The sequence below is a fragment of the Lepidothrix coronata genome, unplaced genomic scaffold (genome assembly GCF_001604755.1).
Source record: "Lepidothrix coronata isolate B3197 unplaced genomic scaffold, Lepidothrix_coronata-1.0 Scaffold73, whole genome shotgun sequence".
In the NCBI taxonomy this organism is placed as follows: Eukaryota; Metazoa; Chordata; class Aves; order Passeriformes; family Pipridae; genus Lepidothrix; species Lepidothrix coronata.
The window spans coordinates 2,415,905-2,432,212 of record NW_016690253.1 but is presented as its reverse complement, the minus strand read 5'-3'; the positions used below and the strand labels follow the sequence as shown (position 1 = coordinate 2,432,212).

The window sequence follows — 16,308 nt, the reverse complement described above, 5'->3', positions numbered from 1 at the left end:
TCATCAGGTAGTTGAACAGGACTGAGACAGCAGCAGAGTGATGCTGAATGTTTGAGCTCTGCTGTTTCCCTAAGACAGTGATTTCTCCTTTGGCTGCTCACTCACACCAGCCAGCTGAGCAATGGGCAGGACAATGAGAGACACTGCAGACACCTGGGTGCAACTTCACAGTTTCTTCTCCTAATATTTCACACTTTGGAATTAAATAATGTACTTACCCAGCAGCCATGGGACTAATAAATGTCTGACAGCTTCATTCCAGACAAACAGATCCATTCTCTCCCAGGGCAACAGAAAATCTAATCAGCATTCTCACCACCTTATTTGACATTTTGCAATATTGAGCTGTCCTAGCAAATGATCCAGGTGAAAAATCACCAAACCCTTCATACTTCACAATCAACCTGATAATCTCCATTAAATGCTTATCATCTCAGCAAGCCAGCAAGTAGTGCTGATGCTTCCAAATGTGGAAAACAAAACAAGAAACAAAGAGCATCAGCTGCAGCCTCTCTTCAGTACAGCTTATCATCCCATTCTAGGCTAATTAAAAGCCATCCAATGACTGGGGTAAATCAATCAAAGCTCCAGAGTGATTATATCATCTTTCCCTACTACTAAAGAGTACCTACATGACCAAACCCTAATTTAAGATAACATTTGGCATATCAAAATGTTTTCATCCTTCCTGTGATTTCACAATTCTTCAAGGCACCTCCTTATGCTTTTAGGCTGTAACTCTTTCTCCCTCCCTTTCCCACCTAAATTTATTTCTAAGCTTCCCTCTCTGCAGTCTCAACTCTAGAGATTCAGTATGAGAACACAAGTCACAGAAGGCTCCTGTCCCTGCAGATTCCCTCGTGTATTGCACAAGGTAAAGCCATCAACAGTCAGGAGTGAGCCCTCTGTTCCTACCCCAGCACAGGAGGTCAGGGTTCTGCAGGAACATTCCAACCAGAGGCAACTGCAGCACAGGGCAGAGATGGACAGACAACTCCGGACCAGGAACTGAGCTCCACGTTCCCAGTGACACATGAAAAAGTCTTGTGTCTCACTGCTCTGCATCCACAACACAGACACATCCCAGGTTCCCTTCCCCAGACTGTTGAAGGTCTCCTTCCAACACATCAATAAAACTCATTCTGTGACAAGGAAAACTGTTAAGAAAACTGTCAGGGGTTAAAACACCTCTTTACAGAGCTATGCAAGAACAACTTTTGCACCATAATCTGAATCCACACATACATATTTGTATTAAAAAACAGAAGAGGCAACACACAAGATAAAAAAGACTTAAAATCCACTTTAATAATGCATTCCTGTAACATTCCTCAGACAAACTTGAACTTTTCAAGTGGGACAATTACAGTTTGTGTTCAAACAGTTTACACTAAATGAAAAATCTTGTAGTACTTCTACACAAAAGACAGGCAAGGTTAGGATTATACAAACATTTGTTTCAGTTAAATCTTCAGCATGAGATACAGTATCTTTATCCAATAGATTGTACTTGACTACCAGTAAAAATAAAGAGATACAACACCTTATCAAAAAAATCCATCCCAACAAGAACCTCTCAGCCATTCAGGCTGCACAACTGTCAACTACTTTAAAGAAACAAATGGTCCAGATAAAAAGAGTAACTAACAAGTTAGGAGGAAAAAAAAAAAAAGGAAAAAAAAAACAAACATAAAGTCTCCCCCAATTAACTACATGACGGATCATTTGGAGCTATATAAATTTACAAAATCATGGGAGCTGCAAAGTACCCAAATGCTGCCCTAGTTCTCCAGAGACTTCCCTGTGCTCTTAAGCAAGGTTCACTACTCTAAAAAAATGCCAAGACATACGGAAATATTATCTAATTCAGTCTCATGATTTCAGCTGCAAATAGGAAACCCGGAATGGTCAAGGCATCAGGGTCCTTGCCAGATTTCACCGTTACTGAACAACCACGGCAGCCTCCCAGAATCCTTTTTTCACTTTAAAATTAGAAATGCACCACATGAAATCTTCTAAAACCTTTACCAGTCAGACTGCACTCCCCTTGTCCTAGAGTGGCTTTACCAGAACAGGCCCTAATTAGCTATTTTTAAAATCCGTTCCCCTCCTGTCCCCCCAGGTTGAACCCTGTGTGGCCTGCCAAGATGTCTTTCTCTTTGGGGTGTGTACAGGGGATAGCTTAATCCTGTTAGTATCTGCGGCGCTTGTTGGGGCCAAAATCCCCCCCTGGGTTCCCTCTGTTGAAGGCAGGGGGGTTCCCTCCCATGGCTCCCAGGCCTTCCATGGCTCCGCCCTGGCCGAAGCGGTCTGGAGGTGGTGGTGGAGTCTTGTGAGGAGGACGAGTGAAGAGGATGCAGGAAGGAAAACAAGGAACAACAAAGGGCAGTTAAAAGCCATTTGAGTTGATTTGAATTCCACCATACAAACCTTTACCACACCAAAAGCATCCCCATAGTCCCCAAACTGGACTGACAGGACCGCTGCAGAACAAAGTCCCTTCTCCCACACAGCCTGTAGTCAGGCACACTGGGATGGTCTGCACCACCTCACAGACCAGCGTCCTGCTGTGGAGCAGGTGAGCCTTCTGAACTCACCTTCCCTTTCCATTCCTGGCTTCACCTTCCCCCCTTAATTTCCTTGTGTGGTACACATTCCCTTAACCTCAACCATTTTGCTGTCCCTACTACTTAAGTACAAAGGCTTATTGCCAAATTAAACTGCTCTTTATGACAAAAAATTATCTGTGACACAGCAGTCATGACACAGCAAGAAGTCTGAGCACTGTTTACTAGAGGGTGAACTTTCAGGACAAACTTTACTATTGCTGCTGCTGTTTCTGCTGGTGACTGGAAGTGCTGGCACTGTGGGAGGGTCAATCCTCTGTATGACAGAGGCCACAAAAGCCTCAGCCTATTGTAAAGGTCTGCAGTGAAGTTTAAAACCAAATCAAAATATAGAAATTTAAAGAAGGCAAACAAGCATAACCTCTGCTGATTCTTTGCTGTTTATCTCCTAAGCAAATTAGCTGAACTCATTTTAGCCAATGAGCACAGGAGATAACTTTGGTTTTAGAACTGGTGATGGACAGAACACTTCTGAAAGCTTGGCTTTATGCTTACAAGAATCTACTCTCAAAACACTCTCAATTTAACAAAGTGCTTCCCATTATGTGTTTTGAAAAATATCCATAAATTATTGCTAAGGTCTAGCAAGCATTTTAGCACTAGCTATCCTGGAAGTAAAATATGTAGTTATTTGACTTGGCCCCATCTCCTGAAAATTACCAACGAATATCAAGGCAAGATTAACTTCTGAAGATTTCAGCAGGAGTTAAGCAAAGGGCTAAGCAAGATAAAGAAGCTTCAACTTTGGCAGCAATATGCTTAACATTGGAAACAACACAGTTTGCATTTAAAAGGTGTGCACAAAAAGCAGATGGAGATACATTACCATTCCCATGGCTCCATCAGGTATCATGGCTCCAGGACCAGTTGCAGGAGGTGCAGGAGCTGGGACATTGGTACCACCCATGGCTCCTCTATTGTTCATGCCAATGGTACCTGGAAAAGAAAACTGAGGAATAGTCCTGGCAGACACAGTGACTCATCACTCCAACACCCTGTAAGCTCCCTGCAGTGCTACATGCAGGGACAGAGTCTCAGTCTATCAACCAGCTTTGCACCAGTAGGTCAAGACAAACTGATCTTGCTTTACAGTATGTTCTGTTTCCTGTCACATGAACACTTCCTGTCACTAGACTGGGAGATTACTTTGACTGAGTTTCTAAATAAGAAGCCAATAAAATGAGATCACTTAAAAAAAAAAAAGTACAGATTTTGTAATAGAGTAAAAGAACATGGACAAGAACAAAGAATACTCTTACCTCCCATACCCATCTGTCCCATTCGCATGTCTGGTGGCTCCCTCTGGAAAGACAGACACTCATTTCAGCTGATACATCAGGTTTTTTAAAAAAATGTAATTATACAAATTCAATGGGTTCTGGGGATTTACTACTGAAAAATGTATAGAAAAGTCATTCCCAGGGTGAATTTCAAAGGAAGATATGAGCTACCTTCACACGATAACTGCTGAATGAACAGGTCTTATTTAAAATATCTCATTCTGAAAGGCTGCTTTTAACAATCATGGCAAAACATCCAGCAGCAAAGCTGCACATGCAGATTTTACCAAAGGTATCTTGACATCTGGATGGAAAGATCTGTGAGCAGCAGTAACACATTAGACAGAATTAGTTTTGCTACTCCCTCAGCGTAGCTAAGAAGCTTTTCCTGTTGAAAGGAATGTAAGCTTACATAAAGACACAGTACTGGGTCACTTGCATTAAAACACCAATTAGGGAGTTCAATTTCTTTTTGATTAACTGTGTGTCAGGAACACGTATCACAGGTATCTTTCACCACAAAACTGGGAGCACCCCTCACTGAAATGAGGAATACTACTTTTTCCACAGTGGTAACTGAAGACAGATTTCACTTTATCAGTAGTCTCAGTGCCACTATTTATCATATGAGGACACTATTATTTGGAGGAATCAGGACTTCTGCTACACAGGGATAATATTCCCACGTTTGGGTCAGTCACGTGGTTTTGAACTGTTTAGTTTGACACATATTTAGCTATTTTGCCTAGGGGACAATTTTTCACTAGTATCCATAAACACTTGCCCTCCAGCTGCATTGGTGCTGTTACACCACCTGGACAGCACTACAGCTGTTCCCACAATAGATAGGGGCTGGGACTGGAAACAAATTGCAAGACAGTTCTTTTCACAGATCTGGAGATACTGTTATTAAAAGGCAGGTTATTACACGTTACATTATAAGAAAATACTGGACCAATTGACTTTTAAGTACAAGCAACTGCCCGCAGCAGTGCCTCAAGTTGGGATCATTTCACCTAAGCATGACTGAGACTGCAGGCTAGGGATATAGCCAGGTGTAGAATCATAACAGGATACTGCTGCAGTACCTCAGGACAGTACATGTTTACTGTTAGAATAAAATGAGTTACCATGTATTTTTCTCAGCAGCACAACAGCTAGTGAGGGTCCTACATGAACAGCGGTGGGACAGAACTGGGGTATTTACACTTTCCAGGCTAAACTGCATTAAGACTGGAGGGAGCCAATAATTCAGGGTAGAATGCACTACAGATGTACAGTCCTCCAACCAAGTTAAGAATTCACAGAAAGGGTAAAAATCTAGTGTCAGTGTACAGATGTAATGGAAAGGTAGAAGCACTCCTACCGCGTCGGCAAAGTTCCCTTTGAAGCCTTCCTGCTGGCGTCTCATCATCTCTTCTTGCTGCCTTCTCATTTCCTCCTCACGGCGCCTGCGTTCCTCCTCTTGCCTGGAAAAAAGGTCCAAGGATGCTCAGCAAAACACACACCAACCACCTGCATCACTGTGTTGCAGTGCTGCCTCATGGATCTCGATTGGAAACTCAGAACTTTAAGAACATTATTTTGCTGATGCTGTAAAATATGAGATATCTCATGACGAAAACAAATGTTTTTGTGCATGGAGACACTTCCAGCACTTTCACTTTAAGGAGCTCATTATAAAATACAACATGAGCACACCTGTGTGTGAGTGTGTGTCTCCTGAGGAGCAGCTGAAGGATCTGGGGATGTTTAGCCTGGAGAAAAGGAGGCTCAGGGGGGGACCTTCTCACTCTCTACAATTCCCTGAAAGGAGGGTGGTGGAGTCAGGTGGGGGTCAGTCTCTTCTCCCAAGTAACAAGTGACAGGGTGAGAGGAAATGGCCCCAAGTTGCACCAAGGAAAATTTAGACTGGTATCAGGGAAGATTTCTTCTCCAAAAGGGTTACAAAACATCGGAACAGGCTGCCCAGAAAGTGGTGGAGTCACCACCCCTGGAGGGATTTAAAAGATGTGCAGATGTGGCACTTCGGGACATGGTTTAGTGGTGGCCTTTGCAGTGTTAGATTTAATTGGACTAAATGATCTTAGAAGTCTTTTCCAACCTAAATGATTCTATGGTTCTGTGCACACAGCAGCTCCCAAGTGCATGTTGACTACATGCAATATCATACAAGACAGTTCTCAAGCCCCTTCTATTACACAGGTAGCCTGATAATCTTCCTGGAGCTTCTCAAAATGACCCTGAGACAAGGAAGTGCTGCAATGGAGAGAGAAATCTCCAAGACTAAGTTAATCCTCAAACAAAAATACAGATGCTGGAATGGGATTTCCCAACCTGCAGCACAGAAGCCACCAAATCACTGCACAGATTCTGAATTTTCTATCTGCTTCAGTAAAGGAGCATTACTTAGACATAGTATTTGCTTCTTTACAGTTCTAATCAATGCAAGAAACTTCTAACTCTTCCATCTCAAACCAACTGTACACTCTCCCTATGAACAAAAAGGCCTAAAGTAACAACCACACTTCAGGTAATAATTAAATTGTCACAGGGAACAATTAGGTGCACTGAAGAGGCATTTCATTCCACTATGGATTCACAGCATTTCATAACCTGCCCCCTTACCTGAGTTCCAACTGTTTACGTTTTTGTACTTCTTGGTTATGCAATTCCTCCATTCTCCTCAGCTCTTCCTGGCGTCTCATTAAATCTGTGTGACAGTAAAAAACAAAATCAACTCATCTCCCATGCCACCTCATCAATGCCTGAACTAGAACCGTAACACACAAGGGAATATGGTAACAGTTTCCATCAATACAGTGACATCTCTCATGTTAGGTTCAACAAGGCTCAGTGCCAGGTCCTGTACTTAGGTCACAGCCACTCCGTGAAGTGCTCCAGGCTGGGGGCAGAGTGGTTGGAAAGCTGCCCATCAGGAAAGGACCTGGGCAACAGTCCCTGAATATGAGCCAGCGTGTGCCCAGGTGGGTGAGAAGGCCAATGGCACCCTGGCCTGTACCAGCAATAGTGTGCCAGTAGGACCAGGGCAGTGACTGTCCCCTGTACTGGGCACTGGTGAGGCCACATCTCAAATCCTGTGTCCAGTTCTTACTGCAAGAAAGACATTGAGGGGCTGGAGCATGTCCAGAGAAGGGCAACAGAGCTGGGGCATGAGTGAGACAAGGAGCAGCTGAGGGAGCTGGGGGTGTTTAGCCTGAAGAAAAGAAGGCTTGTGGAGACCTTGTTGCTCTACCCCTACATGAAAGGAGGTTAACAGTTGGACTTGATGATCTTTTCCACCTCAGTAATTCTATGATTCCATTAATTTGCTGCTACTATGCTTGGCTGCAGGACAAGCAGCTACCCCACAGCTCACCTCCACTGGGCTCTGGCCAGTGTGCTGAGCTACCCACCCCTGGATGGTGCAGGGCCCTGTCCCCTGTGTCCATCTCTGACCGGTACCTTGCCGCATGAGCATGACTTGGTGCTCGTGGCGAGCTGCTTCCATTTCCATTTCCAGCTTCTCCCGAGCTTCCTTGATGTTGCGATCTACTTGTTCCTGCTGCTGCTTCTCCATTTCTATTAGAGCCTTCCAACGCATGGCATATTCATATTCAAAGCTGCCAGGCTGTGCGAACCGAGGAGGCTGCTCACGCTCCCTGTCAAACAATGAGGAGCTAGTGAATGCTTCAGGAAAGCCAGGAGGAACCAGGAAAAACACATTTGTGCATCAAATGCCACAGCAGCTCCTTTTAACAGTTAGCTATGGCTGAGACACCAGCTTGTCTGCTCCTTGGGAGTCATCGAAAGGAGGAACTTGGGCAGAATCCTCCTGCATGGAAACTGTCCTCCTCCATAACAAGTAATGACACTGCTTTCATAAGACACCAAGAGATTCTGGGTAAAGAGATACAGAAATACTCTTGAAAGCAACAGCCTTTGCTCCTGCTGCACATCTAATGGACACATCCACTCCAGAAACAAACACTGCCCAAAGGTGCATGTTTATTTCTGCAGTATCTGCAGCTCCTGCACCTGGAGCACGTGACTATTCCTAATACAGCCTCCCAGTTCCTGAAACTCTCATTTTCCTTACATGAAAAATTTATGAGATCACCTGGTTTTCTAATGCCAACTGCTCAGATCACAAGACTCCTACTTATACTGGGAAATCTTCAAAGACTGTGGTCTTACACCTGGATAGCTCTACAATCTCTTAATGCTATTCACATAAATCCTTAAATTTCTAATGTGGGTTCAAATCTGTTTCCTATACAGGCTTTCTGTAATACTTGCCAGGGAATCTCATGTTATCTGTGTTATCTTAAATTGACTTAACTTTTTATTCCAACAACTGAAAAGGACTTATGCAAAGTATGTGGAGGCTGCCAGTCTTATCCAGCAGTGTGGATTCACACACCAGTGTGTGCTTTCTTTCAGCCAACCATGGCAAGAGAACAGTGTATGCAATTCTCTTTCCAAAGCCACATCTACAGAAAAAAGGAGGACCTCATGAGCACTGATGAGCCACCTTTCTCAGATTGAGGCACTAGTCCACAGGCAGACATATCTCCTGTTGCAAGCCAGGCACATACTTGTGATATTGCTGGTTTTTGATGACTAGTTTCTCTGGTAGTCCCTCTTCATCATCATACTGATCCATGGGCTCCACAGTGACAGGCCGAGGGAATCTGTAAAGAAAAGATGAGGTGCTTTCAAGAAAATTCAAGAACGAGCTTGCAGTTTTGGAAAGTATGTGTACTGTGTCTGAACCTATACTGCTTTTACTACTGCTCAAAGAAACCCAGGGCAGTTGGGGATCTCAATCAAAGTGAAATCAGAAATTACTTTGAACACCTTTCTTTTGTTCTAGAACAGGAAGGGAACCTTTAATCTTGTTGAACGGTAAATTCTTGTTGAATCCAAACCAAAATTGTACTGAAAGAATATCTGCAGTTAGTGGTTGAAATTAACAGCTTAACTAGAACCTGACATCCTCCAGCAAGATCTACTCAGCATGATGTCCTGTAGACTCCAGTGTCTGCTTTTTCTCCCTTGCTACGTGGCCAACCACGGGCCACACAAGTCCATCGGTGCCTGTTTATGGCTGTCTGAAGCAAAGAGTAACTACACCACTCTCCCTGGAGACTGCAGGCTGTACCATGCAGTCACATTCTCCTGGTGAGACCACCAGGCAGTTGCCAAGCAACAGTGCTCTGAGAGTCCACTGGGCCCTGCCTGAATTCCCACCCCCAAGGAATCCACTGGTGCACTTTGCAAGAGAACTGCACATGTGCTTCTGTCTTTCTGGCTTCTGCATGGAAGTGTCCCCAGGCTCTGAATTAGCTCCCCACCACGGGGCCAACACTGCTCATCCTCAGCACAAAGCAGCTTCTCGTTGGCTCCTCAGCCCCATATGCCAGAGCTGGGGAGATGGAAGAGAGATGATCCTGCTATGCCAAATAGAACAGGGTTCCCAGGCTCCAGCAGGAAGGCAGGAAATGGGAGGCTAAAATCTCTCTCTTCAGCTAAAGATCCATAATATAGCTTTTCACTTTGATGTGACATATTCCATTATTAACAGTCTTATTTTTCAACATGAACCAATTTCCAACAGTTTATCTACTGTTACTGCCTTGAACTAGGATAAACCAGAACAAATTGAATCAAAACTAAACCATAACTAGAAATAAACAACCGACTGGTTTTTGGTCCTAGGTATCAGACCCTAGTGCACTGATAGCTATAAAAAGGTTGAATGTTACCCTCAGTTATACTCTGGTAGTGATTAGTTTTGCATGATCACTTTTAAAAATCTCTTTTCATGGTTCTTCCAGGATATAGACTTCTGAATCAGCAAAAGCTCTCTAACAATAATCCTCCTGTAGAGCACTACACACTATGCTGGTCAGCCTCGAAGAGTCTCAGAGAGAAAAACAGGTATTAAAGAAATAAACCAAACATGCTTTTTGAAACTCAGTGTTCCTGTGCACAGCTGTGCCACTGCAGATGCCCAAGAGGTGAGAAGCAGAAAACTTATAAAATTACTTTCAAAATTAGCAATATAGCCCCATTTCGGGAAGTATTCTAGTCAGAAATTCTAGGAGCATACATACAAAATAATTTTTATTTCCAAGAGATCAGAAATGGCTCCCTCTTAACAGTTAGAGCAGTAAACTGAGTGTTCTGTGGAATGCAACTAGAATTGGTCTTTTACTTGAGGAAGTTCACATAACTATGCAAGAACATGCTTTGCTGCCTTATTACATTTCAAGCACAGGCAAAACAAATGATGAAAACTTCAAATAGTCCCATCTGAACAGTTTCTCCAACAGATCTCATACCCACAGTGGTATTCTACCCCAGCAGTGCATGCTGCCAAGTGGAGCCCCATCCCAGAGTGACCCAGAGTGTACAATTAACACACCTGAGCTTTGTTTCCAAACAAATGACATGGACGGTCTCTGAAATAGCTCCTGCTTCTTAAAGGCTGCTTTAATTGCCCTAAGAAGGTTGTTTTATGGAGAAAGACTTTATTGGGAAGTTTTATGCACTTACCCCACCAGCAGCTTCCCAGAAGAAAGTTCTCAGACCTGAGTTTCAGCACAGACTGTCTCTTACTGGAACAAAGCTACATAAAGTTCTCCCCAGGCCAATCACCTCGTGCCCCATCTGTCCCACTGTGGTGCAAGAAGCACTGCTCACAAGCCCCTGCCACCCAACGTGCACACATGCCAGTAGAGCCCCTCTCGCCCTCCACACTTACGTAGTCAGCAGGAAAGACCCATCACTACATCTATCCAGGGCTTTCCTAGCAGCAGGCTTCCCTGAGAACTCCACAATGCCTTTCCCAGAGGATCGTCCTCTGTCATCCACAATAACCACAGCCCTTTCCACCTGGCCAAACACTGAGAAGGCTTCCTCCAGGAGCTCATTGGACACAAACTGGGGCAGGTTCCTGACTGTCAGCGATGCACTGTGGCACGCAAAGCGCACTCTGAGCTGCTTCCCACGGAGAGGCATGTTGTCTAGTTCCACCTTGGCAATCTCTGCCAGAGTGCGAGTTTCCTGGGGATAAAAACAGTCAGCATTAAAACTCTCAATGTGGCACAGAATCAGTGGGTCACAGTCACAACACAAGCTGATTTCTGCGGAACAAGTACTTCTGAGAGGAACAAATGATCCTCCCACAGCACAATAAGAAGTGTCCCAACAAACCAGAGCTATCATCACTGACTCTGGCTGAGTTTGGGGGGGAGAAACATAAAAGACATACCTTTGGTCCAACAGCCAGTATGAACTAAGCAAACAATTAAATTATCATTATCACAAATAATTATACTGAGGCTACAAAGCATGCTTTTTTAAAACAAATACATTTTAAAAAATAATCAAGATTCAACTATCAGCAAAGTCTGATAAGGAACTGCTGACTGTATGACAATCCACGAAGCCCTCCTATGCCAGTTTTACACCTTTCCACTCACTTAAGTCACTACCAAGCAGCTGCACTACAGCAAAGTGCCCCAGACTTTGGCGTGGGCCCCTCATGCTCCATCCACTCACCCTGGGGCTTTCAGGAAGGTGGTGCACGAGCCACTGAAAACTGAGAACCACTACTCTATGCTGGTAGCTACTTCCCTCCTAGACACACTTCAGCGTGATCGTTCAGAGATCCCTTCCCTCAAGAGCATTAATCACTCCAGGAATACTGCATGACAAACTATGTCCATATTCACACTCTTCCAGGAAATGAAAGTTCACTTTGTCTATGACAGCATCATGTTCATATGGGTTTTTTTCTGCTTTCTACCACATGATTCCAGAACAACTGTATCAAATAACTCATAAGTCCTGCCACAAGCTGCCCAAAATTCACATTTCTTCTCATAACAAGCTCTGGGCAAACCACTTGTAGAAGTTAATCTCATATTCCAGGTTACTAAAATCAACAGCAGGCTTAATTAACAAGATATCTGAACATCTACTACTTTCAATTAACCACACTGCTCCAATGTGAGCCACTGCCACAACAACAACTCCAAGGTAGAAGTCACTCACCAGCCTGATAAAACCAAAGCCTTTGTCCTTGTGTATGAAGACTTCCCCTGCCTTGCCATACTTCTCAAACAACTTTCTCATCTCTTCCTCTGTAATATCTGGGGGCAGATTCCCCACAAATAGGCGGCTTCTTTGGGTGAAGGTCTTTTCCCCGGGTTTCCGGAAATTCTTCAGGTCAATAGTCAGGCCTTCATCTGAGGGGAATAAGGTACACAGCTGCTCTACAGTTGGGGGGATAAATTTTATTAGGTTTCATCACAGTGACCACAGAGACACAGGACAATACAGGTAACACCACCCATCCACTTTGCTCTTAAACCTCTCCAGCCATCTCTACAGCAACCAGGGGGTTTTATTTCAGAACGGCCCCACAGTTTTCTTTAAAGAAAACACATCCTTGAACCTCGGTGCTCATTGACAGCAGGGAATGACAGTCTAGAACTGGAAAAAACACCAACACTGCAGCTTGAAATAGCATAAGATATTTCACCCAAACTTTTGGAGATCTGGTCAAGGTAACTGGGACACAAAAAAATCAAGCATAGTCACAACACAGTGATTAGAACTGGATTGCTATTAGAACCTGAGTAATTACAAAAGAGCCACAGTTTGGTCAGCAGCCAGATTTTTACTGAAAAATACCCCAAAACAAAACTACTCCAAATGTCCAGAAAAATATGAAAAATAGAGGAAATTTTGTCTAAACAGATAATATTTCAGGTAGCTGTCATTCTATGAGATGGGATTTGGGTTCCAGAGTATGAGGTTCCAAGCTGAAGAGAAGGCTGGAATGGTGAAAATAGTGGAAAAAACCCCCAACCCAAACCATCCCAAAAACCAGCCATACAGGTGAGACCTCAGAAAAATTACAAATTAATTATTATTAAGGTTGGAAAAGACCTCTAAGATCGAGCCCAACTTTAAAATGTTTTCTGAGATATCCAACAGTAATCAATACAAATAGGAACATTCTCAAATCCCCACATGCACATACAATCTTTAACCCTTAATTCAGCAAGAGCCCAGCATGACCCTGAAAGCTCTGCTACGTCCCAGACACAGGGGTGCATTTAGCATCACTTTTATCTCCCTGTGTCTCATTCTCCTAAAGGCAGATGGAACTTCACCACACAGGACTGCAAGGCACAGAAAGCAATTCCTTTGCCTTGCAGAGGACACAGTTCATGGCCACACATAGGAAATGAAATATGAACACAAATGGCTTTATTCAGGCTACAAAAACAGGGTACTAACTAGGAAAGACTGTCCATGCAAAGGCAATGCATGCAAGACACTGCAAGGACAACCCTTTCATAAGAGTGGGCACAAAAAAACCACAGTATACCTAGAGAAGTGAGAATAAGTTATCTACTTCACACAGCAAAGGTGCATAAGTGAAATGTTTTGCCTTGTGAACTTTTTCACAGCATTATCACAAGTATTTGGGGATCAATTGCAAGGCCTGTGGATACAACAGGAGGGACTTGGAACAGAGTTACACTGCTCTGCCTTAAGCAGATCCACGCAAAGGAGATACAATCACTCACTACAAGCTGATCCCTGTGGGAATTCCCCAACACAGCTGTGTTGTATTATTTCAATCTGACTGGAAAAGACTGCGTGGCCACCCTTGTCTATTATTATCGGGGAACCAACAAAGAGCCTGTTCAACAGGACCCCCTAATGAAAACACGGGGGATTTTGACACAAAAACTCCACTCAGACGAATCACAAAAAAGCGCACAGGTGACTTCTACACGTTTTTGTTTTGAACAGCCAGAGTGTCCAGACTTAAAAAAAAAACAACAAAAAACACACCTAATGTAAGTAAAGCACTTTTTCTCCCGAAAATGCTAATGGCAATGCCTCGCTGCCATAGTTCCAAACTATCCAGTCAGATCAGTTCACAAGCATCCTGTCTCAGCTCACAAGCACTCCCCCTCCCGCCGCATCCCGAGGGGCAGAGCTACAGCCCAGACCGTGTGAGAAAACCCGGAAACCCGCTGGAGGAGAACAAGGGCTTCCATCAATGTCAACTGGCCCTAGCACACGGAAATATCGAGTAAAGCTGGGTATCTCCTGGCTCCTCCCATATATAAAAAAAATAAATTAGTCTTAAGGATGCCTGCAACACAATCTTAGCAAAAAGCAAATTAATTTCTTTAGTGATCCTGTCATTTCCTCCAGTAACCTAGTTTCCAAAGTTTCTAGTTTCTTAAGGAAACCAGAACTGAGAAGCCATCTGTTATGGCCGAGGAAAAAAAAAAACAAAAACAAAATAGGAACCAGACAACGAAAACCAGACCGCGTTGTATTTGCAAGGTTTTTAAAAGGAACACTTGTTAAAAAAAACGCGGTGACTTCCAAATTCTAAGCGGGCTTTTCTCGAGACTCTGAGACAAAGAAGGAACCCTTATATCAGAGTTACTACGTCCCAAAACTCTCTATCCCAGTGTTGGGAACACGAGAAACTTAGCGAGCGAATCCCCGTCAAACACAGGGGAGCCGCGTGTATCTTTGAGCGGACTGAGCAAAACCAATTAAAAACCTCACAAACACAACCTAGGAGCAACTCAAGACACTGCTTCCACCAAGGGAAAACACCGCTGTCGCAGGCGGCGCCGCAGCCTGCCCGAGGAGCTGAGTTTTTATTGTTTTAAGGCGAAAAGCCGCGTCCCTTTTGTTCCTGCCGGGACCTGTTGCGCCGCGCGGGCCGCGAGGATTTCCCCGGCGCAGCGGAGCGGCCGCTCGGCGCGTACCCGTGGCGGGGCCGGGCGGGCCCCCGCGGCGGGCCCGGGACTCACTCTGGCTGTTGGCCTGCTGCCCGTTGGCCGGGATGGACGGCGGCGGGTGCTGCTGGTGCTGCTGGTGCTGCTTGCGCGGCGCGTGGTTCTGCTTCTCCATGTTGAACCCCTTGTTGCCCTGCATCTTCCCCACCTAAAGGGCGACACGCACAGTCAGACTCGGCGCCCGGTGGGTCCCGCCGGCCCCGCGTGCCAGGGGCGGGGCGGGCCCTGCAGGCCGCGCCGGGCCCCGGCACCGCCGCGGCGGAGCGGGGCTGAACCGCCACCCCGAGGGCCGACCCCCGGCCGCGCGGCCTCACCTTGCGGCGGCACCGGCCGGGGACACGGACACGGACACGGACGCGGACGCGGACACCGGGACGGGCTCCGGCGCCGGGCACGGACAGCGGGAGGGGCGCGGGCACCGGGACCGCGGCGGCCCTGAGCGGAGAGCGCGCGGCCGGAACTCGCGCACCCTAGCGCGGCGCCCCGCTCCCCCGCACCCCCATTGGCCGCCGCGCTTGGGAAGCCGCGCCGCTGATTGGTTTCGCTCGCCGTCACTCACTGGCGCGGCAAAGGTTGGGGCGGGACAGGGAGGCCGCGCGCGGCCGCGATTGGCCGGGCCGGGCGGGCGCGCGCGCGCCGCCAATCAGGGCGGCGGGGCAGCCAAGCTCGGGTGAGAGGCGAGCGGGGGACAAAGGGAGCGGCCGCGCGAGCCGCCCCGCGCGCGGCGCGCAGGCGCGGTGCGGGGGCCGCGCGCGTTTAAAGGGCCAGCGGCGGCACCGAGAGGAGCGCGTGCGGCCCCCCCAAACACTCGCGGGAGCGGCACCGGGGCACCCCCGGGGACGGCGATTAAAAACCACCGGCGATTAGAAACCGCCCCGGGTCCCGGCGTAGCCGGCGGGTATCGCTCCGGTCTCCTCGCGGCGCCCGCCAGCCCCGTGCCCGCTCCAGCCGCGGGCGCCCCCTCGGGCTCGGCTCGGCAGGAGGGTCCTCTCGTGCCCTACCCTGCCCCGCCCCGGTGGCTCCGGGAGAGCGGTCGTGTCCTGCCTCCGGTGGGATTCATTTCACCGCCTCCCAGTAAACCCTCCCGTTCCCCTCCGCCGCGGCTGCGTTGCCCGCGGCTCGCAGCCCTCCTGGAGCCTCGAGTGCCCGGTGTCCTGATGTGCACCCTGGTCCCGGCCCACGCTCAGCCCCGGCACCCCCGTGTGTGCCCGCGGGCTGGGAACGGGGGCGGGAAGGGCGGCTGAGCCCTCCGGGGAGCGGGGCGGCCAAAGGGGAGATGCTGCCCCGCTGGGATGGAGGGGAGCCCCCGGGGGCGGGCGGGGATCCCGGGGGCCGGGGAGGAGGATCCCGGGGGTCGGGGGCGGTGCCGAGGGCGGGGGGCGCCGGCCCGGGCGGTCCCTCCCGGGGGCGGCGCCGCGTCCCGGGCCCCCGCGGAAGCCCCGCCCGGCCGCGCTGTCACTCACCGCCCCGGGGAGACGCTCCAGCTTCGAGGAGGCGGTGGCGGCTACGGGGCTCGGCCGGGCGGGTCCCCCTCGCACAGGTAGAGGC

At 47.3% G+C, this 16,308-nt stretch overlaps 2 protein-coding genes across 6 annotated transcripts in view; one reads left to right on the top strand and one right to left on the bottom strand.

The window, feature by feature from the left end:
* Positions 1 to 1,283: 1,283 nt before the first annotated feature.
* NONO (non-POU domain containing, octamer-binding) lies at positions 1,284 to 16,286 on the bottom strand. 5 transcript variants are annotated; one of them, XM_017819204.1, is made up of 11 exons: positions 15,075 to 15,118; positions 14,731 to 14,908; positions 11,972 to 12,192; positions 10,677 to 10,978; positions 8,506 to 8,601; positions 7,373 to 7,569; positions 6,536 to 6,620; positions 5,274 to 5,376; positions 3,887 to 3,929; positions 3,454 to 3,563; positions 1,284 to 2,329 (listed from the first exon to the last, which is right to left on the bottom strand). In XM_017819204.1, exons 2-11 carry the CDS (start codon positions 14,897 to 14,899, stop codon positions 2,192 to 2,194), a joined length of 1,464 nt encoding a protein of 487 aa, XP_017674693.1. In that variant the 5' UTR covers positions 14,900 to 14,908; positions 15,075 to 15,118; the 3' UTR covers positions 1,284 to 2,191. The 5 variants fall into 5 exon arrangements, with proteins under 5 accessions (XP_017674693.1, XP_017674696.1, XP_017674695.1 ...); XM_017819207.1 differs by lacking the exon at positions 15,075 to 15,118 and adding an exon at positions 16,224 to 16,286 and having other exon boundaries at positions 1,286 to 2,329; positions 14,776 to 14,908; XM_017819206.1 differs by having other exon boundaries at positions 1,286 to 2,329; positions 14,776 to 14,908; positions 15,075 to 15,117.
* The window catches only part of ZMYM3 (zinc finger MYM-type containing 3), a 32,429-nt gene continuing 32,319 nt past the window's right edge, over positions 16,199 to 16,308 (top strand). The window contains exon 1 of the mRNA XM_017819200.1: positions 16,199 to 16,300. The gene's annotated coding sequence lies outside the window, so the exon portion shown is untranslated. The remainder of the gene's footprint in view (positions 16,301 to 16,308) is intronic.

Excerpts from the sequence above, each read along its gene's own strand:
- NONO (XM_017819204.1), bottom strand. The coding sequence starts at position 14,899 with ATGCAGGGCAACAAGGGGTTCAACATGGAGAAGCAGAACCACGCGCCG. Across the intron at positions 3,564-3,886 it reads GGGACAGATGGGTATGGGAG|GTACCATTGGCATGAACAAT; the intron begins GTAAGAGTATTC and ends TTTCTTTTCCAG. Across the intron at positions 2,330-3,453 it reads CTGATGGAGCCATGGGAATG|ACTCCACCACCACCTCCAGA; the intron begins GTAATGTATCTC and ends CCTCCTCACAAG.